This window comes from Cryptomeria japonica, chromosome 1 (assembly GCF_030272615.1).
Source record: "Cryptomeria japonica chromosome 1, Sugi_1.0, whole genome shotgun sequence".
Lineage (NCBI taxonomy): Eukaryota > Viridiplantae > Streptophyta > Pinopsida > Cupressales > Cupressaceae > Cryptomeria > Cryptomeria japonica.
The window spans coordinates 658,937,809-658,961,701 of record NC_081405.1 but is presented as its reverse complement, the minus strand read 5'-3'; the positions used below and the strand labels follow the sequence as shown (position 1 = coordinate 658,961,701).

The 23,893-nt window shown below is 33.2% G+C and overlaps 1 protein-coding gene across 2 annotated transcripts in view; it reads right to left on the bottom strand.

Annotated features, from left to right (window-relative positions):
* Window positions 1-18,644, bottom strand: part of LOC131050421 (serine carboxypeptidase 1-like) — a 36,518-nt gene extending 17,874 nt beyond the window's left edge. The window contains exons 1-10 of one of the 2 annotated variants that reach the window (XM_057984594.2): window positions 18,236-18,644; window positions 5,967-6,112; window positions 5,389-5,462; window positions 4,929-5,051; window positions 4,722-4,824; window positions 3,216-3,253; window positions 2,960-3,058; window positions 2,672-2,749; window positions 2,327-2,566; window positions 1,705-1,773 (exon numbers count right to left, since the gene is read on the bottom strand). In XM_057984594.2, coding sequence (XP_057840577.2) covers window positions 1,705-1,773; window positions 2,327-2,566; window positions 2,672-2,749; window positions 2,960-3,058; window positions 3,216-3,253; window positions 4,722-4,824; window positions 4,929-5,051; window positions 5,389-5,462; window positions 5,967-6,112; window positions 18,236-18,501 — 1,236 coding nt within the window. In that variant the 5' untranslated portion in view covers window positions 18,502-18,644. The remainder of the gene's footprint in view (window positions 1-1,704; window positions 1,774-2,326; window positions 2,567-2,671; window positions 2,750-2,959; window positions 3,059-3,215; window positions 3,254-4,721; window positions 4,825-4,928; window positions 5,052-5,388; window positions 5,463-5,966; window positions 6,113-18,235) is intronic. The other variant, XM_057984595.2, reaches the window with a different exon arrangement.
* Window positions 18,645-23,893: the final 5,249 nt, after the last annotated feature.

The window sequence follows — 23,893 nt, the reverse complement described above, 5'->3', positions numbered from 1 at the left end:
ACCTATTATGCGAATTATAGGTTAAGGGTTTATGTAAGAAGCAGAGCAGAAACCGGTACTGGATCTGGCATTATAGATACTATTTTGAAGCAGTACAAGACACTGGATTTGCATAATCCATTTTTGTAAGTCAGTGAGACTTCCTATTTTGTATTTGAGCAGTGAGCTCTAGGCAGTTGGCCTTCCTGCATGTGCAGGCTCCTCTTGTAAGTAATATTCTCTTATTGGCTAGTAAGTGAATATTGTGGGTCACAAATCCCACCGAGGTTTTTCCCACACCGGGTTTCCTTGTTAAAACATTGTGTTATGGTGTGTTTTTCATGTGGATGTTTTTATCTCTGTTTATTGCATTACTTTCTGCTTACCGGTACACTGTTATAATATGTTCTACATGTTTTAAGTTAAGAAATTTAATTCACCGGTTAGATACTGATTCACCCCCCCCCTCTCAGTATCTCTGGGAATCCTAACAATAAATAATCATTCATTTCTTATTGTAAGATAGGAAGGGGTTACCTTAACACTAGCTCGGGGAAGTTGAGTAGTAGATCCTAAACAAAGAGGAGAAAAGAGCATCATATTGTATATTAACTTAGAAGACTTCATATTAAGGAACCACACACTAATTGTGCTTGTAATTCAACAACTTCATGTCAGGCCAATGGGGATATTTTTTAAAAGCACTTTAGAAAGACTTAGTGAATAAAATAAAATAAATCTTTTCTAAAATCAATATAACTCAAGGAGTCTAATTTAAACCCATTGTACTGAACTGATAGACGAATTGAGACCATGACTAAGTGCTATAAACTAAAAATAGCAATTTGCTAAACATAGCAAGAACTACCCAAACCCTAAAATTGAAGATACTGCACATTGAAGCTCAGAGGAGACTAAATCTATGACCAACTACTAAAAATAGTGGTTTCTATAAATAGAAACTACTAAAAATAACAATTGCTGAAAATAGTAAGTCAGCCAAAACTCTCAACTGGCCAATTGGTGTCCCAACTAATGCTTACTTAAAATAGTAACTTACTAAAAATAATAAGTCTTAAACAAGTTGTTTGAAGTCACTCCAAAAAGTGTCATTCATCTCCATTAATCCGTCTAAACACATTGGCAACATTGAAATACCCCTATGATCCTGCTGACACCACCTAGAAAGCCAACACTAGATGCACCACAAGAGAACCAAAAAATGGGGACATGACAAATTGTAGTGCTACCTTTGGAGGGTAAGGACTAACAAGTGCCAAATAGGAGGTTGGAGGCACTAGAGGCTAGAGCAATTCATCATCTCAAGACAACTTCTTGCTCAAAGATGGTGCTTTGTATAAGAAGCAAATGTTTTTGTTTTATTTTTTGATGTTACTAACATTGAAGAAATCATCTATGAAATCAACTATGGTAAAGTTTTTTTTGAAGATAGGAAAGGATCTAGTATAAAGTCAACATGGATTGTTGCCCAAATAATTCAAAACTCTATGGATCTTAGGAATCATATCCTTATGGGACTCATAAAACCCCCATAAAACAACTTAATGGAGCACTGTGGATGTAACTCGACATAGATTGTAGTAACAAAAATATCATAGCTCTAACATGTTAAATAATAATAATTCAAAAGGTATTACCACCCTATAATTCGAACAATGTAGAAATAAGGACTTGTCATGGCAGGGAGTGAGTTAAAGAGACTACCGGTAGAGCATGAATTGTTTTCCTGACAAAAGGACTTTTTGCCCAGATATCCGAAAGGTTATATTTGTCCTGTTTCACAACATGAAGCATTACATTAATAAAATGCATACAGTATTTGATAAACATCTAACACAAACAATTCCTATCAGTATGGTAAGTGGATAATTCTTTAACACCAGCATTTACTGTTTATCATTCCAGACAAAAAACTGTTATGTTTAAAGATATCTTTATTAAAAACTAACAGCTACAGTCTGAAGGTTACACTCTTCTTGTATTGGATAGCTATACAAGAAGCCCAAAATAAAATTGGAGATGAAATCTTAGTACATTGCAAATATAATATACTTCAAATATATGCCTAAGTGCAAAGTGCACTATGCCATAACTTGAAAATTTGTTCAAACAAAGATGTTGTTTTCTTAGATCTCCTAGCATTCTAGCATGAATAAATGAAGGCACCATGTTATTGGACGCTAATATGTAAATTCACAGCTTTTTTGCAGGTTATAATACATATTCAATGCATGTATTGTGTGCAAAGATGTATTAAATTTAAACCATCTGCATTTTTTATTCAAGCCTCTGATTTTATAGATAAAAAAGGATGAATTCGATTTACCAGAGAAGGGCAGGGCTTGTCTTCATAGCCAAAATGAAGGGGGATTCGGTGAAAACCATCATGAACTGTAAACCTTGTGGACCAAACTTTTCTCCTTGCTTCGTTAAGCTGATCTAGTACTTCCAATTTCTCGTGTCCCTTTCCTGGTTCTTTCTGACCGCTTACTTTTTCTTGCTTCATTGTAATGGGGTAACAACTTGGGTCGAGGATAGAAGCTTTATTGAGATGGGAAAAAAATTGCTTTTTCAGAACAACATATTAGAACAAGTTTTAGAAAGAGACCAGGAAATTTGGATTACTAAAATGTAGCAGTCATAGAAGTAAGGCAGTGGTTTTGAATTTCACCTCATATATTGACTCTACTTTGGATTGACATGAAGGATTTGTGGATGTATAATTACCATTGCAAGCCTGCTTTGTTGTCTGCCATATCAGAAATGTCATATCAAGTATTTTCTAGAATGATAAATGATTGAAATATTTGAGACATTATGGTATATCTTTATCCAAAAAGTCCATTTCAAACAAGAATTCATGTTGTACCACAAAGTTGCCTTGTAATTAGCGTTTGTGCACAAAAAAAAGCATAAATTGCAAACATTTAAGCTTTCAGTGGATCTTATCTATAGAAACCTCGTATATTTCATCTGATATGAGGGCCATTCCATGTCCAAAGGGCACCTGTGCATTGTCAAAAAAATAATCCGTCTCCCCATTACCAACCAGATAGCCCTACAAAATAGTAATTTAAGATATCAGTCTATAAGACCATCTAATCCCTAAAAAATGGTAATGAAGGAGAAATAGTTGGTCCATAGCCATAAACACAAATTGGAGGTACTGAACAGAAGAACATTGGCCTTCACTTAGTTCAGTTGAATAATTTGACCTTAATATTTAGGAGTGGTTTTGCACCGGCTTCAATACCTGAAGGAAATACATGGTAAAAAGCAACCATGAAAATATTAATCTAAAAAACAAATGCAACAACTTCTCTCTTACTGAATAAAGCTATTTTAGCAACATTACAATGTTATATGCAACTAATAGACCTTTTAGAATCCTATATTTCTCCAAAATACAATATTGATGGGACATCCCAACCTAGAATTCTGTAATTCGTGTCCTGAATTAAGTCTTTTATAGGTAAATTCATCTATGCTATTCCTCGCTAATTCATTAAATATTGTCGAGTAGAAATAGATATGACAATCACAAAATTATCTCTCATATTTGTAATTGAATTTTGTACCAAATATATTAAACTTAAAATATATAAAGAAATTTTCTTGATTAAAGATTAAATAGCAAGCTAAATATTTCTCATCAAAGAGATTGGTTCTTACGTTAAAGACCAAGGTTCTCTCATATTTGTAATTGAATTTTGTACCAAATCTATTAAACTTAAAATATATAAAGAAATTTTCTTGATTAAAGATTAAATAACAAGCTAAATATTTCTCATCAAAGAAATTGATTCTTACGTTAAAGACCAAGGTTCAATTCTTCCCAAATGACATCTTAGCATGCTAGACATGCTAAAGTAGTAGTCCCACTTCAATTGATTGATAGAGTGATAATCTTATAGGTGATGGTAGTAAAGCACATTGGAGAAAAGTAGGAGGAAGTGAGGAGGAATAGCTGTACTCTAGTAGGAGATCAAACATGAGAAGCATTCAAGCCAGAGGAGTGAGGACCTAGATTATAGGTGAGAAGATGAAAGTGTTCAATCTAGAGGAGTGCACTTGATGAAAAGCATTCAAGCTAGAGGAATATGCTGAAGAGGAGATACCTTGTCAGAGGAGAGTGGAGGTGAGAAGATGAAATCATTCAAGCTAAAGGTACATGCTCAGAAAAAAGCTTTCATGCTGGAGGATTATGTTGAGATTTGTGGGAGAAAGATCCTGCAAGGAGAAGGAAGAGGAGCTGGAGAGCAAAAGTCTCGTAACAGGAGCTAGTAGATTGAATCGTAATTGAAACAGAATGCCCTAGTGGTAGAGCATTAGTTAAAGTGATATCACCACAAAGAAGAATTATGGGATGTCATTCACGTGAATAAATCCTCATAACTTCAAGAGCGGTGGTCCAATAAAACCAGAGCTAACTTATCCTAAATAAAAGATAAAAATAAATAAATAACAATATATATCTCATATTAAGATTTAAAACACTTTCCATTGTGTCAGGTATTTAAAAAAAATTGATTGCTTAAAAGTTATCTCAGATCACTAAACATCATGCTTTGTGTTAATAATTTGCATTCTACGTCTCAGAGCAATATTGAAGCAAGCCAACTTCTAATACTACCAGCACTAAAAAACCTAAGAGCACTTGAGAGAGAAAAGAATAAAATATTCTAAAAAAAATAATACAGAGTGCAGAGTCCATGTAATACCATCTGCTATTTTCTGTGTCAACATTGGTACAATAAGACCCGAATAAGAATCTCCTCCAATGTATAGTGGATTAGATAGAAACTCAGGGTATGCCTCAAACCACTGCATCGTACATAGTAAGCCATGTTCAGCTTGTTGAAACTCTTGAAATTGATAAATCTTGAAACTCTTTAAAATTAATTCCCTGATAGGATAGAGCTTAATACCTTAATAAGAAAAGCGTATGCATCGGAGACAATCTTAAATTCTCCATAAACGTAGTCTGCGGTTGTATTGGAGTAGGAAAACCCAGTCCCAGCTGGTGAATCAAGAAAAATGATGTTGCACACCTAAGAGTGCAAAAAGATTTAGTGGTTATGTTACACCAAAGAAAAAACTGCTGTGATACATTACATTCAACGGCACACAAAGACAATGTTGAATTAGGAATACACGCTACACTAGAGAAATTATTTACAAATGAAAGAGTTAACTGGAGATGGAAACAGATTATAGAGATCGAAGTTGAAAGACCTGATCTGCAAATAGCTATTTAGGGTTATATTACAGTCTAACGGGCCTTCTTGGCCTCAGTAAACAATATAAGAGATAAAAATGTTTCCATGGAATGCTAATAGGAAGTTGTCATTAAAAGTGTTCTAACAGAAACAGGATAATGAACCAGACCTTAGTCCAAGAATGTGGATTGTCAATTAGTTTGGGTAAACCCCCAGTGTAATTGAGATCAAAATACATTGGGCCTGCAATAAATGAAAGACAATTGCAATCAAAGTCAAGATAAAAAGAAAAGAAAGGCAAAAAGACTATAGCAACCATTTAAACTTTCATGAAGAATAAGGAAATCCATTGGTGTTACTTGAAGTTGTCAGGATGAATACAATGGGGAGATAAATCAACGATCTACTTATTAGGCAAATGCAGTAGTGTGTGAGAATCGCATATAATGTAATCAATAATTAAGCTCCAAAGTAGCATCTTATATCAGGACTGTTGTGTTAGTAGGCACTGTTACATCTTACATATTCTGAGAGGCAACAGAAGGCTCGAAGGCACTCGTTTTTTACTATAGTTTTCCTGATTTATATTCTCGATCCTTACCAACATGGGACAAGAGTGGAAATTTATAAATAACATTTAGTGTTGATTCATAGTTTTATTGGAAAATGTAAAACCATTTTTTAAATATGGCAATTTTGGAGCATTAGAAAAAAGCCAATAATGGTAATTGATTTCAATTAACTAACCAATCTCATAGACAAATCCAGTGAAACTTGAGCAACCAGGACCACCAGTAAGCCACAAAAGAACTGGGTCTTTGGATGGATTATTTTCGGATTCAACAAAATAGTAAAAGAGAGCCCTACCATGAGCCTCGCTGACCGTTATATACCTGAGCAATATAAAGAAAGAAATTACATTCATGCATGTAGATGATCAATACAGGTTAATGGGACTTGAAAGTACAACAAGTAAATCGAAGCTCCAAAAATAAGCTAAAATTTAACTGAAAGCACTTATTTCCATAAATGGCTACTCATTTGATAATTCAATAAAATATAAGCATTAGAGAATCATATATTTCAATTTTCTTTTAAATATCAAATTTTCATTCTGATTCTGAAGACGGCAAGATCAATCTTAGTTTATGGATTCAATTAAAACTTCTTTTATGTATTATATACATTAAAAAAATTTCTCAGTTCATATATAATTCGCTGAAATGAATATACTATTTAAATGCAATGCATACTGAATAATTGAGATATCTCAAACAACTTCCATAAGTAGAGACTTGCACCTTTTGGAGTTACTGATGAAACTCACAGGTTCTATATTAACAAAGCTGTCTACTGAACCAATAACAGCTTTTTATTCAGAATCCACTCATGGAAGCATCCCTGATTCACTGGTTAACTTTGTAGTATCGTTTGGTCCGCTATCTGAAATCAGCCTATTATGATTTATCCATAGATAGTAGGAGACAAGAACTTATACTTGTATGGGAGATACTTAACTTTCTTTGTTAACTGTAGAAACTTTTGCATTTATCATTATAGTTCCGTAATCCAATTATAGTAGGGCCAGCTACGAAAGAATGCCCCCCAGGATCTGATGCTCTATCTCCAGTATCATCCCCATTTTGAGATACAGGTTCATATGCTCCTCCGTCTCCATCTTCCTCCTTCTCGCCAATTCTCTAGAAAAGGGGGAAATTGAAGATGCTATGAAGCTTATCAAGCATATCTCTGAGAAAGATTCAGTGGAATTGACTATATGCAGCATTCAAGTTTTTGCAAGTGTTCGTTGTAACTGTTATTATACTTGTGGGCTCACTAATTCCATGATTGCAGCTCATGGAGGAGGAAGTCATTTAATTGCTGATCAGCATGGTCATGCGAAGCCCAACATAAGAGATAGACCTTTGATTATGATGAAAATCGGGTTTCTCTTCTTCATTTTTGTTATTACCTTCACTGGAGGGTTATCTCCCTGTTTTAACATAAGGAATCGGAGTTTCTTTCGATGGGCTCTCAATTCACAGGAGAGGTATTCTTGATGATGACCTTAATGCATTTCTTGAGTGATTCTGCACAAATGTTCAAAGATTTGGAAGAGAAAGTGTATCCCTTGCATTCATGGTCTGTACCAGCAGGGTATGTCATGTCCCAGAACTAAATGTACTAAACATGAATATATTTTTATACTACAAATCTTTATTTAATTTCTGTCACTGAGTATTAAACCCATTTGTTGTGTTGAAAAAAACAATATTTATTTAATCTCTGATTTATGTGAGTTATTATTGATTATTAGTGTAATGATAAATAATAATAATGATATTCTATTGCAAATGTAACGATTGATATTAACTATTTTGTTACTAATATTAATTAATAACCCATAAGTTATACAAGCAGATAATCAAAAACCAAACAGCAGATAAGAAAATACACAACACAAGGTTTAATGTGGTTCACCACTAAGTGGCTACGTCCACCAGAAACGTAGGGAATTATCTTATTAACCAAATATCCAAATTACACAGTACATTTTGTATGGGCTGCACTCAGCCATTTATATAAACATATCAGATACGAATTGAAGAGTCTAGAGAAGTCGAATGGTCATGTGACCGTTGGACTTCATATACCCAACAATCTCCCCCGTGAAGGCCAACCGGTACAGCCATGCACTGGCATCCCTGCTTCCATGTTCGATCTTACATTCGAACCAGACCCAACGAAGATTTGAGCTTCGCAAAACTCTATTCACGGCCTAGTTACCAGAAACGCGACGGGAGACATCCGTTTCGCGTTTCGACGGCCGAAACGGGTTTCCCGTTGCTGACGGCCGTTTCCAGGCGGTGATTTTCGTTTTTTCAGATTGCAGTTAAAATTTAAACAAAAGTTTAGGCATTTTTATCTTTTCCCTAATTTGGAGGTGGAGTTAACATTAAGTTATAAATGCAAGCTGGAGTTTATAACTACCAATATTGGAGTTTACATTAATTTATAATTTTTGTATGACCAGTTAACTATGACACATTTATTTTTGTCCTGGTGGTTTGGTTTTATTATATTCATTGTGAAAAGTGTTTTATATAAATTATTTTAAAATGAAAGAATGCAATTAATATTTTTTTAACAATGTTTAAATTTTTAATTAGAGATGTGTATTATAGTTTTTATTTTTAAAATTAATTTTGTTTTATTTTACAAATATATATATATATATATATATATATATATAGATGTGTATTATAGTTTTTATTTTTAAAATTAATTTTGTTTTATTTTACAAATATATATATATATATATATATATATATATATATATATATATATATTCACATCTATACAATCCGTTTCTTATACACAACCTTTTAAAATTGCGTTTCTCGTCACGTTGCCGTTGCGGTTGCGTTTCTCGTTTCTCGTTTCTGGTAACATAGGACACTGCGAATAAGTCGTCTCCAAAACAGATCCCAATCAAAAGCATCTTCTCTTATGCTCCCCTTCACACTGAACAAAGTATTGGAAAGATCATTAACTTGTTCAAAAATGAACCCTCCATCCTGAATTGAATCATTAAGCACAAACATGCTATGATCATCTGTGCTCCCCCGTGATATAACATTGTAAAACCTGTCATCGTCGAAAACTCCAGAATAATTCCCCGGAGGCACCAACTCCACCAAATCATTGTACTGATTAAGTAACGCCTTCAATGAATCATGCATCCTGCACGCACTAGGCCTGCCACTGTCAGTGCTCGCCTTATCAAAAACCTTCGAAATGGTTGGAGCACCAAAACAGCTAAAATGTATTATATGCAAATTGGTTATAATTTCGAAATCCGTGAGCTTTGACAAATCCGTTACAATAAAATGGGATGCGAAGCTAAAAACGATTATACCCAAAATCATTACAAATTCTCCTGCCGTTAGTTTTGTTGAGGCCCAGAAGTGCGATTCGTTGTCAGATGTCTCATGCCTACCATAGCAAGTGTTATTAGAATACAGTAACGGCTTTAGTTGCTCCAGCCACGTCACCAACGGCTCTGCAAGAACACCCAGCAAGAATATTACGCAACTGGCAACAGCCTCGATACATGTTGATTCATCTACTCCATCATCCATGGAAGGTGGCATGACAGACAAGTGCTCACCATCCACTCCCTGACCAAATGAGCACAAAATTTCCGTAATGGTGATTCTGCCAAACTCGGTGGAAATCAAATCCAGTGCACGGGCAGGAAAAAATGGTACATTCTTGTCGTCTTTCCAGAATGCAACCACCCTCGAGTAGAACTCCGTTGCCTTCTTTGTAAGCATCGCAATTTTATCATCCACAGAAGGGGGTGCAATATTTTTATTTTGCAAAGCTTCTTCTGCAATAACGGCCTTCTTTGCCTCTTCTGCTTTAGCTTGGTGCTTCAATGGCAGCAAATTTATGATTGCAGAATGGATACAAGGAAGAGCTGAGGAATTGGAATCGTAAGGAGATGATTCCGGCATGGGAGAGCGACTCTTCCTATTCGCAGGCGCAGGTTTCGAAGTGTGCTCGTCTTGATCCCAATCCTCAAAATTATCGAAACCAAACAGATAATCCGACATGTCTGACGCCAAGGACAAAACCTCCTGCGGAACGGTTTCAAATTGCTGAAAATAAAACGGCTTCTCTATTGCTAACAGGGTAGCCTCCTTTTCATCCACATCCATCAAATCAGGGTGGGGAACGATATCTCCCATCTCTGTCTGTGACATCTTAAATTTCTTGGAGCGTTTCCCATTGTCCTCCACTCCTATCAAAGACCTCTTCTGCTGCAAACCAGAAAACTGTCTTTCATCTTGCACTTCTTCATCTAAGTCCATAGGCTCATAGGCTTCTATGAAACTACATGTGCAAAGGTTGTCATCATCATGGGAGTGCCTCTTTATTTTTGCCAAGGCCATGCCATCTGCAGAGCTCTACTCTACTACCTCACTCCAATCTGCACCCTCCTCATCCTGGGAGTCAACAGCAGATTCAACTTGAGTCTCCGATGGCATACACTCTTCCTCCCGCAAGCTCTTGAGTTCATCCTCTTCAACAACAACCTATTTTCCAACATCTTGCTGTTCAGAAATTCCAGCATCTATACAGGAACTATCACAATGTTCAACCTTCACCACACGAATGCCAATAACTTTCCAACCATTAACAGTTTGGCCAATAAGTGCCAAGGCTGGTTCAAGAGGAGAGCAAATAAGAATCCCAACATCCTTCTCTTTCGCTGGATTCTCCTCTTCAACTGAGTCCCCCTCTTTCTTCCAGCCATCCCACCAATGTACATGGCGCTTGAAGCATAGTTTTACATGGAACGTAAAACTGCCATAGAAGTTATAAGTTTTATCTTCTCCTTCTTCCTCCATCTCTGCTCAAGCCAACATGGCTCTGATACCAATTGTAAAGATTAAACGAGTAGAGAATCGAAAACCAAACAACAGAAAAGCAAACACACAACACAAGGTTTAACGTGGTTCACCACTAAGTGGCTACGTCCACGAGAAACGCAGGGAATTATCTTATTAACCAAATATCCAAATTACACAGTACATTTTGTATGGGCTGCACTCAGCCATTTATATAAACATATCAGATACGAATTGAAGAGTCTGAAGAAGTCGAATGGTCATGTGACCGTTGAACTTCATATACCCAACAAGAATCACGACTCTTTTCTTGAATCGTGTGACCGTTGGACTTCATATACCCAACCAGAATCACGGCTCTTTTCTTAAATCGTGTCTAGACATCGGGGAATAAGGTAAGAATGTTGCGTCCCTCCAAAATAGGTCGTGACTCATCTTGCCATGGTTGCACGATGTGCTTTATAAGGCTTCGTTGGGCTCTTACATGGGCAAGGAGTAGAGAAGGAATTTACGGGAATAGCTTCCAGACGAGTGGTTAAAAAGGAAGGAATCGTTCCAGGTAAGTACTTCTGCCATAAGACTGATATGGAAAGGCATTTGTGATATTAAAATAAAATGAATATAATTTACTAGAGTCTGTACAATTTGGTACAATAAACTGTTAGACAGATATCATAGGCGGATTATATTACTGTTAATAAATATACAGCGAACATACAGATTACAGTGACGCGTATATAATAATAATCAGAGAATCACAAAATAGCACAAAATAATCTTTAATGAATTGGTATTTGGTACTATTTGGTATTACCGACACATAGCAGATATAAGAATAAAGTAACTATGGTTTGATAAAAAACTACCTTCAAATGATAATGTTATGGGAATACAATTAATGTAATCTGATTAATAAGCAATGATGATAAAAGGCACAGTAGAATTAATAATCAATGAACAGCCATACAAGTATTGATTTTTGTCTAACTGACTGAACAAATATAATAAATTATTAACAGAGGAACAGAATATGAACAGAAAGTTAAGATCCACACCATGTAGTAAGACCCGGTGGGCATAGCATGGTCTGGATGGGCAATCTGGTCATGACTCTGAACCCCAAACTGAGTGTGATTAGGGAAGTAAGACCCACACCATGCTAGTAAGACCCGGTGGGCATAGCATGGTCTGGATGGGCAACCCTATCATGACTACAAAACCTATAACATTAAACTCGAACAGCACAACTGATAATTAAATCATAATCATTTAATATGTGAATGCTATAGAATTCTTAATAATTTGTAGGATCTTTATGTATATTATCAAAATTATTAGATTAAAAGGTAATTGTTTTCTCTCAATTTACCAACTTTTGCATTCATTCCAGGATACTGGGTAGGGAGCATCACAGGGTATCTATTTATTACTATGCTGGAACAACTGATTGTCACTTGGGTCTATGCCAAGCAAGCAAAGAAAATAGAGATCATCCTTGTGAAGAGACCTATCCCTTTCCAAATAATAAGACTGTAATTTTTATTCTCATTGTTCATTAATCTGTGGTCTGTTTTGTAAATGCAACAGTCATAAGAATATATGATATATACATGTTGTAACTACCAAATAGTCAAGGCCCATTCCTTGCACATGATAGAGACACAAAATTCAGCTTTCAGCTCAGTGGAATATGAAACTCCAAAAACCAAAAATTGTTTTTTCAATGTGGTTTCATGAACTTTTTAGTTGTTGATTTTTTTAAATTAGTTTGGATTTTAATAGAAGTTTTTGGAAAGTGAGATTAATATTTACATGAAAAACCCCTCAAATTTATGGATCAACCACTCAGAAAATGGGTTTTTTCACAATCTATTGGTTTATGCTATGTAATTATTCAAGGAAAAGAAATCCATAAATAGCAGGAGGTGAACATGAAGGCACTAATAGATAGTTCAGCTTCTAAGGGAGACAGTTTATTGCTGATATTAGCAGTTTGCTTCCAGTCTGTCTTCAAACAAATTGTCATCAGGCTTGTAGGCAATTCTCTTACTGTTTGATGTTCTTTATAATTGATCCATAAGAATGGGCTTAATCTTCCTTTTGAATAGAAATATCTTCCTTTTGGTTAAATGAAATCTAATTATGAAATATTGAATTGTCTCACATTAAATATTGAAATCTAATAGCCACACATTCAAATGCCCAACTTGATTGAAACATCTACTATTCTTTTAGGCTGAATGTAAATAGACCTTGTTTGTTATTTGGCATTTTGGAAATCTAAAATAGCTACGGTTTAGCTGTTTAAAATCTTCTCTACTTGTGGGTTTTGTTTCAACTAAAGATGAAATTACAATTTGATGTTTACCAAGTCGCTAACTTTTTTACATTGTTGATATTCTTATCGAATATAATTTAAGGACTAATTTGCTGCTATGGATAAAAAAAAAATCTTCAGTACAGTACGTTTTGGTACAGCTCTTGTAAATACGTTTTGGTACAGCTCTTGTAAATACATTTGATAGTACCACACTTCATCAATTATCAATAGCAGTGATAAAGATAAAATACCAATTGATAGTTCTGTGAGAAATTTTCCATGATGTTTAGCATTTTATTTACTTGTTCTTTAAACAATTCATTCTCTCTTACTAGTTTCCAATTGGATTTTGTGACTTCTTTCAACTTGATGGTTTCATATTGATCCCTTGATGGAACAGAAGCAAATATTGGATTTCACAACAACCATATTCTCAGATCTGCTTATTTCATAATCACAAAATAGATGAAGGGTAGATTAAGTCTGGCCTTTATATTTGCTGATACGACTGTAGACTCTGGTTACTATGAAACCCTGTTTTCAAGGCTGGATGCTCTCCTTGAAGACCCACGATTCCCTTGAATATTCAATCACTCCCTTTTCAGAGTGTTGCGATTCTTTTGTTGGCTGTTAAACTTGTCTAATAACTGTTATAAAGCTGTTGATGACAGCAACTTCCCTCAAAATCAAACGAATGACAGTTACTTGGTATATGGTTTTGACAATGGTATCTTCTTACTGCTCTTTACTGTAATTTTTTCATAAATCTTTGCATTGATTCAGTAGAAATAGGGAAAAAAAAATTCCTACGGTTTTTTTTTAAATTTGAAAATTCCTAGGTTTTCTTTCTAAGATTTGAAATTGAATAGAGTATCCAAATTTCACAATAAAAAATAAAATTAACATATTATTATTTATATTTTTATTAAATTTAAAAAAAAAAAAAATCTTTTAAGATTATATTATTATGTTTTTATTTTTATATTTTTTGTATACAATATTTATGAATGTAACAGTAATAATCATTCTTTAAGATTCATCTTAAATGATTATATATGATTAATTAAATACTAGCATATTATGTTTTAAGTAATATAGTAAAGATATTGTATTTGTTCATTGTTGTATTTAAAAAACTATTATATTACTATATTGTAATTAATATTAAATCGTTATTATATTATGATATTATAATTTAAAAATAAATTATTATTAAATATGATTATATCATTATGTTTTAGTATATTCTTGTTATTATATTTTTACATTTCCATTAAATTTTTTACAAAAGAAAAAAACCTTTACTACCAACTTATTTTTAATTTTATAATTATATCATTATATTTTTTATTTCATATTCTCCATTATCCTTATCCTTGACAAAAAAGTGTATTTTATATAAGAACAATTTTAATATCCCATAATTAATAATATTATTTTTAATCTAATATTATACATATTATATATTTAAAACAGTGTAGAAAGATCCTTGTATTAAAAAGAAAGGAAAATTTGACATTCAATAGAACCTTTTACTCTTGACATCCAAAAGGAAAAAAAAAGGAATAGTGAAGATTTTCACCATCAATGTAAGTCATAAGAACTTGCAAAGTTGGAAATAAGTGGAACTTTCTCCATTTGGACAATGAAAAGTTTAAAGGCTAGAGGCATGAGGCTATCCTTCCCTTGAATATTCATGGACTCCCTTCTTAGAGTGTTGTGGTTCTATTATTTGTTGTTAAACTTGTTATCTAATGAGTGAATGGATGAACGAATGAATGAAGAAATTTTAATGATTTTCACGAGACCCAGTAGTCTAAGGGACCAAGACGCACCAAATTAAACTGTTTTCAAATTCTTTTCCATGTTAGATCTTCTATAATATATCTTGAATAAGGACTCGCTGAATTTTAAAAATTATTGATGAATCACTGCTTTTTGGTAGTCTACACCTCTCCTTATACCTTTTTCAGATAGGGCTGGACTACAGGGAGACACCCACTTCTCACAAAACAAACGAATTTCTCCATATTCTTCCCCTGCCTCCTTCATCAAAGTGTCTACCTTCAATAATGTTGACTGGTAATTACTCCAAACATGGAGCGACCGGAATAGTTTGCAACTTCAAATATATTCAATGTAACTCATTTTCAAACCATGGCGTCCACATTCATACTGGTGACCATGATTTTATATTTAAAAATTTGAATGGAGGAGGTAGCTCTACTGATGGAAACCAAAAATGGGAATAACAAACACAATAAATCACTCACTCTTCAAAACTTTTGGACCTTGTACGAGAGATATTTACTATGAGAATGTAAGTTGACTATATTTCCTTGTCTTGATTACAACAAAAGCTTGTACCAGAGATATTTACTATGAGAATGGAAGTTGACTATATTTTCTTGTCTTGATTACAACAGAAACCTCCCTAGACGATATGCTTGGATCTGTTTACAGAGATATTTACTATGAGAATGGAAGTTGACTATATTTTCTTGTCTTGATTACAACAGAAACCTCCCTAGACGATATGCTTGGATCTGTTGGTAAACTGTGTGATGTGAAAAAGTGATTACAGGATAGTTCAAAAATAAACACAAAATCAAGGAGATTAGAGCTAGTTCAAGTGGGAATCAGAAGCTCAAAGATGAACTTTGCAGTGGAAGACAATGGAGTTGGTTTGTGCATTTTGATATAATCGAAAAAGTTGAATTGAATGTTGAATGTTAAATTGACTGCTATCTCTACGATTTTTATCATCAGAATGATCTCATATGAGTAATTGACAAGAAAATTACAAATCTGATATCACAAAATTTTCCATCTCTAGATTGAAATATGTCTTGATTCAATTTCAAAGGATCTGTAAAATCCATATAGGAAATAATAAACTTTGTCTGTTGGATTTTTCATCTTCGAGTGGCGAATATAATATTTCAAGTTCTATGGGTACTCCTAAATTGCATATTTGCTCTTTCGCCTGAAGCTCCTTTGACTGAATAAATTTAGTAATCAAGTTCTATGGTTAAGAGATTAGTTGGATTCTGAACAATAATAATGATCTAAGAGCTTATGGCTCATATCAGTCTCCAACTTTTCACATGCTCCCAATGATTAAGATATCATTAGAGAAAGGGAAACCCAAAGTTAAGAACTTCAGTAAAGCAGAAGATGACAGCGTGACTTGTTTAAGGAATTCAGATATCAGGTTTTGCACCTCCTAGGTCTTGTTGACATGGAATTTGAAAGTGGTACACATGATCATATGGTACGTGAAGAAGCAACAATTAGCAGATTAAGGTTCAAGAATGATGAGGACATTTTTAGGTAAAGTGCAGGGATTTATGAAGGTAAAGAAAAATATTTCATAAGAATTATTTTTTCAGTTTTCTATTATTTTGATGATAAATTATGGGTTGTGGTTTACAGAATAAATCTTGCACAGTTGAATCCAGAAATTATTTGCATCAATTATTATGAACCATGAAAATTTAACATTTTAACATAAGATTTATATTATAGATAAATTGCAACACTCGCCTTCTGTAACTGGAATGCATCATCCAACTGGAATGCATCATCCAACTTTTGACACTTATTCTTATAAGCCATGTTCAAGAGGTTTCTATTCTGCCATATAACCTGCACCCAATCTCATTTGAGTGGAATCCAAATTAAAGCATGCAATTTAACACACGGAGGATGACCTGAGTGAACAAACTTGCCACTAAGAACATGGTTAGCAGGAGTTTACCTTTAGGCTTTTGGTACAGCCTGTTTTTTCTCAATCTGAGTATACACAGCTTTTTGGGATGCTTATAATATTGTTTTTAACTTTTTTGGCCAGTTTTAGAGACATTGCTTTTTAACTTTGGGGACTCCTTTTCTCTTTGAGAGCTGGTGAGCAAGAATCTAATCAATCAATTTATGTAGAAAGTTTACAATCAAGTGTTTTGAGATCAATAACCATGAGCGTTGCAGCCTGCAGAAAAGGGAAGTGTGAGTGATATAAGGGAATGGATCCATAGTAGCTTTGGAAATTGCATGTGAGAAGTTGTAACCTCTACTATCCACAATAAGGAGTTTACTCTTCAAGTTCATGCCATAGATCTCCATGAGAAGATAAAACAAATTCTGATGAAAGAAAATGTGTAGTTAACACACTGCTCACCACACACCATCATCTATGGTAGCTTTGATCTCTACTAATCAGGAGGTACAGTCAACACAAAACATCAGAAATGCATTGACTATACGTTTAACTGGTCATTTATAACCCAACTTACGTTCTCATCTAACCATATGTGCATTGAACATGTTTGAACTACACACATATATATAATATATATATTCTTAACTATCCATATATTTCTGATTGACTATACGTTTAACTGGTCATTTATAACCCAACTTACGTTCTCATCTAACCATATGTGCATTTAACATGTTTGAACTACACACACATATATAATATATATATTCTTAACTATCCATATATGAATTTAATTTAATTTTACAAATTAAGTATACATCTATACTTTGTGCCGTTCATATATAAATTAAATATATTTTCTGTATTATTCATATACACATTGAATATACACTTTGAATAAACCATATATGTTGAATTTCCACAAGATTATCCACATATGCATTGAAAGTACTCTCTGGATAATTCACGCATACTTGAATTCTTTTATATGTATATATATAATTTGAACTGTCCATATACATTGAATTTAGATAGGATAATCCATACATGCATTGAAAAATACTCTCTGAACTATCCACGTATACTTGGGGCTACCTATATACACTTTGAACTGAATTCATATCCATATCCATATACATGCATTGAAACTACTCTCTGAACTATCCACGTATACTTGGGCTACCTATATACACACATATATATAAAGATTCAATATATTCCCTGAATTTTTCATATACACGATGAAAATATACACTGTCCAATAATATGTAGAGGATCGTCCATATATGCCTTGAAAATACTCTCGGAACTATCGACATGTACTTGGAACTGCCTATATATGCTTTGAACAGAAAATATATCCTTTTAATATTTACCTGAAACTGTCCCATATATATATATATACACTCTCAATTACGTACATAATTGTAACATATAACTTCTCTGAACTATCCATATATGAACTGACTAGTTACAGACTTGAACTATTCATATGACTATGTTGATATATTCATATATACATTGAATATATACTTAGAACAGTATAAGGATGGATACACACCCGGTATATATGCTGTAAGGCTGGCTTCCAATGTAGCCAGGGAAAGACTCAACCCATGCATCTTCTGGTGCTTGTTCAGCCACCTGAAGTGAACCCACTAACAAAAAGTAAACAACAATGCATAAAAATGCTTCTCGAGTGCATTTGTTAGAAGACATTCTTGCAGAAGATGCCTTTGCAAGTTTAACATCACAGAAGTTGGCGTTCATATACTTGAAATAATTCACTGTGGATTCCATTAAGACAAACCATTGCAGACAAACCATCTACTTTTTTTGGAATTTTAAGCAGGTATCATTAATTTATTTGACTGTGGGACTGGGTGTTACCATTAATTTATGTTTTTCTGGGCTGTGGAGAATCATTTTTCTCATGCAAAATTACTGTGGGTGTTACCATTAATTTTATTCCTCGTTATTATCTATTGGAATCGTGATCCTCTTCTTGCATTGTTGACAAATAATATTCTCACGCACTCATCTTAGCCTTAATTTATGATATTTGATTTTCAGATGGTCAAGGAGAAATAAATATGTTCAATGCACCTATGATATTTGATATTCAGATGCTTTGGCATTATCTGACGAATGTTAGATCTTGTTAGAGGTTATTATCGACGAATGGTAGATAGATAGGTGTGTTTACGAGGAAGGTTAGATAACATGTTTAATGTGTTTAGGACTCTGTAAAGAAAGGCAATACCAGTCAGATTTGTTTTTGATATGTATAAAAACAAACTCTTTCTTTATCTTGGAAAAAGAAAGGCAACATCAGTAAGATTTGTTTTGATAGTTTTATTTATCTAAATTTATATATAACTTTTTCTTTATGTGAAAAAAAAAGGCAATGTTAGTTTTGATGATTTTAATTATTTAAATTAATATATATCAGCCATCAATTGAATGGTAGATAGATTAGATGTGTTTCTATCAATGTTAGATAATGTATATAATTCTTTCTTTATTTGGAAAAAGAAAGGTAATGTCAATCAGATTTGTTTTGATGATTTTAATTATCTGAATTAATATATATCAGCCATTAATTGAATGGTAGATAGATTAGATGTATTTCTATCAATGTTAGATAATGGATATAACTCTTTCTTTATCTGGAAAAAGAAAGGCAATGCCAATCAGATTTGTTTTGATGATTTTAATTATCTAAATTAATATATACTGGCCATCAATTGATTGGTAGATAGATTAGATGTGTTTCTATCAATGTTAGATGATGTGTTTGATGTTAATGATAGAGATCACTTTGAAATTTTGTAAAGGTGGGGGCATTTATGGTATCAAAATAAGGATTAAAATAGACTCTTTTCTCATTTAGAAAAAGAAAAGCAATAAAGTTATATAAGGCTAATGATTTGTTTTGATAGTTTTAGCATTTTTTTAATAATGTTTCATTTAAATTGGTATATAATCTTAACTAGCAATTGCATTTTGGTTTGTATGGGCATGTCAAAGAGGTGTGGAAGGTCAATTACGGAAAAAATTGGTCTATTCTTTTCATAAATATGTGTTGTACATAAGGTCAATTAGTAGGCCATGATTTTGCTTGTGCAACAAAGGTCTCATTGGAGAAGTGATAGCTTCTAGTCAACTATACATCCATGCAGAGGATCCAATCATAACTGAAATGAAACATTTGGATCAAGAAGATAATCAAGTTTCATTACCAATAGTCTCGTGTTATGTTTGCAATAGGGTGAGAGGGAGAGAGCAGTAGAGATAAATCTAGAAAGAGGGAGAAATAGATGGGGGAAGAGTGGGACAGAGATGAGTAAAGAGATAGATATAGAGAAGAAGATAGAAATATAGATAGAATTGGAAATAGAAATGGAGAAAGAGGAGAGAGGAATAGATAGAGATGGAAGAGAAATATAAATAGAGGGAGAGAGAGGGAGAGATAGAAAGATAGATATAGATATAGGAAGTGATATATAAAGAGAGGGAGAGATACAGTGGCAGAGAGAGAAAGAGAGATAACTAGATAGAGATAAAGGGATAGATGGAAGAAGAAATATGGAGCTCAATAGATATAGAGATGAAAATAGATATAAATATAGAGGTCTAAAAAGATGGAGAAGGAGAGAGAGATAAGGATATAGATGGATGAATACAGGGAGACATGTCTTGAGATAAAGGGGAGAGAGAAAGATAGAGAGAGAGGAAGAGGGAAAAAATAGATAGAGGGATAAACATAGAAAGATAGGAGGATAGAGAGGGAGAGATAGAGAGAGATATATAGATGGCAACAGAGTGATAAATATATATATTTATCAAGAGATATAGAGAGAGAGGAAGACGGAGAGGGAGAGAGATAAAGAGATGGAAAAACATAGAGAACTGGGTAGACAATTAGATATAGAGACTAGGTGAGAGAATTAGGAGGAGATGAGAGAGATAGACATGTATTGTAAGGGAAATCAAGAGATATAGAGATATAAAAGAAGAGAAAGGGAGAGAAGGAGATAGAAGGGGGAATAGGAGAGAATGAGGGAGGGAGAGATGGGGAGATAGAGAGAGGAAGGGACCAGAGAGAGATGGAGAGGGATATGGAAAGAGAAAAAAAGATAGAGATAGAGAGAGAGATGGAGAGATACGGATATAGAGGTAGAGAAAGATATGGATATAGATTGATGAAGAGGGAAATTGATATATATATATATATATATATATATATATATAAGAGAGATGGAGTGAATAAGAGGCAAATACAGAGGTGGAGATAATGATATATAGATAGAGAGGGGGAGAGATATATGGAGATAGAGATGGATGGGGAAAGAGAGAGAGAGGAAGATGATGAAAAAGACAAGTAAAGGTTTAGAGAGATGGAGATATATAAAGGAGGGATGATACAGAGATAAAGATAGGGAGAGAGAAACATATAGTGTGTCTATGTGTTAGAGAGAGAGGAGAAGTAGAAAGATATAAAAAGAGGGAGTTATGGGGAGAGAGGGGGAGAGGGAGAGAGGGATGTGTAGGGATAGAGAGGAGAGATATAATTGATATAACTTGCAAAATCTAAAGGGGGTGAGAGAGAGGGAGAAATGGAAGGATGAAGAGAGAATGAGAGGGAGAAATAGAGACAGATTAAAGAGGGAAACTATGAGAGAAGGGGGGAATAGAATGTTAGAAAGATAAAGATATAGGAAGTGATATAGAGGTAGAGAGGGATATAGAGAGAGTAGGAGAGATGAATGGAGAGGAGTGTATAAGAGAGAGATAGAGATATGAAGGGATCAATAGGGAGTGTGTGTCTATGTGAGTGAGAAATATAGAGAGAGATAGGGAAGGAGAAATAGGGAATGTGTGTGACATATGTGTGTGTGTGTGTGGAGAGAGAGAGAGAGAGAGAGAGAGAGAGAGAGAGAGAGAGAGAGAGAGAGGTAATCAAATGACATGCTACCCTAAGCATAACTCACCAAGGACACCTGTTATCCTTAAATTATTGGCATGAAACAAGTAATCAAAAGTTAGTTTCTCACTCTCTCCCTCTCTCTTTCTCTCTGACTTAAAACTTTTAATTTAGGTTTTAAGTTGAAATTTATTTTATTATATAAATTAAAATAAATAATTAATATATATAATTAATCTATAATATATAAAATTTTAAGAAAACAAAAAAGTATAAATCAAATTAATCTAATATCTTTTACTTGTTATTTGTAATTTCAAACCTAAATAATAAAAATTAAATTTTAACCTAATGAAAATTAATCTTTTAAAGAAGAAAAATTAGAATAAATTGAGAAACAAGATAGAATCTATTAAAATAAGATAACATTTAAAATATATTCTTATCAAGAGAAGAAACTAATAACTAGCATACCTATATTTTTAAAAATCTAAGTACGCTAAGAGAAAAATTCAAAATATAAATATAAATAATATTTTATTTATAATGATATAATTATATATAAATATTAGATTTAATATATGTGATATTTATTTTCTCTAAAAAATAATTTTGTAAATTTAATCCTTAATTTAAACCTAACTCTAATCATATCTTTAATTATAATTCTAACCCTAACCTTAACCCTTATCTAATATTAAATCTAACCCCAATTGAATCTAGATACTAACCCTATTTAAACCCTAATCTAACATATATCCTAATGCTAATTAATCCCTAAGCCTAATCCTATCTTTAGTTCTAATTATTCTAAACCTAACCTTAACCATAATCTAACATTAAATCTAACGTTAATTGACCCCTAATGCTTACCATGTTTAACCCCTACTCTAACATTAACCCTAACCGTAATGTAAAACTAACTCAAATATTTTTCTTATAACCATAATTTTACCCTAACCCTAACTGAACCCTAGCCCTAATTATTATTGACCCTAATCTAAACTATCCCTAACCCTAACCTTACTAATCTAATATTAACCCTAATAATATTTAGACCATAATCATAATCAAACCCTAACCGTAACCTTATTTTAACCCTAACCCTAACTTGAAGATTTCTCTTGAAACTCTAATTGAATTCTAACCCTAATTAAAACTCTTATATGTAATTCTAATTCCAACCTTAATCCTAATTGAACTATAACATTAACTCTATTTGAACGCTAACCCTAATTAAATCCTAACTTAATTGAATTATGTCCCTAACTCTAACATTAATTAAACCCTAACCATTATTAAACTCTATTGATAACCTTAATTATATTCCAATCCTAATTTAAATGAATCTTAACTTTAACACTTATTAACCCACAACTCAAAGTGAACACTAACCTTAATCTTAGCCCCAACCCTTATTAAAACCTCATCCTAATCCTAGATTCTAATTCTAATTCTAATTCTAATTCTAATTCTAATTCTAATTCTAATTCTAACCCTAACTTTAACCGTTTTCTAACATTGAATCTAACCCTAACTGAACCCTAATGCGAACCTTTTTAAAACCCTAGTCTAACATTAATCCTAATCCCTTTTTAACCCTAACCCTAGTTTTAGTTATAACCCTAATTAAACCCTAACCATAACAATAATTCAACTCCAATCATAACTAAAATATTTTTCCCTAATTAAACCTTAATGTAACATTAACCCTAATCCTAACTGATAATCATAAAACTTAATTTAATATTAACCATAATTCTATTGAAACATTATTCATTATGTAAGCCTAACCCTAATCATAATTTAACCCTATTTCTAACACTAACTCAAAGCTTTCTTCTATAATCCTAAAATTTGATACCTAATCCTATTTAACCCTATCCCTAACCTAATCTTAACCCTAACACTAACCCTAATTGTAATGGCAACCCTTATGCTAATTCTAATCTTAATTAAACCTATTAAACCTAAACTCTTGTTTAACATTAATTTTAATTATAACCTTGATCCCAAACTTTATTCTATAATTTTAACACTAACTCTAACCCTAACTTAATGATGCAAGGCATTAATTAAATTTTGTGGGTAGCAAATTTAACAAATGTAATGCTAACCCTAACCTTAAATGAACCTTAACTCTAAATTAACCATCACACTAACCCCATACCTAAACTTGACCCTGACCTAAGCTATATCCCCTAGAATTATGACCCTTCACCCTAATTAAACCCTAATACCAACCATAACCTTGATCTTGACCTTAAGATTTATCCTAGAACCCTAACACTA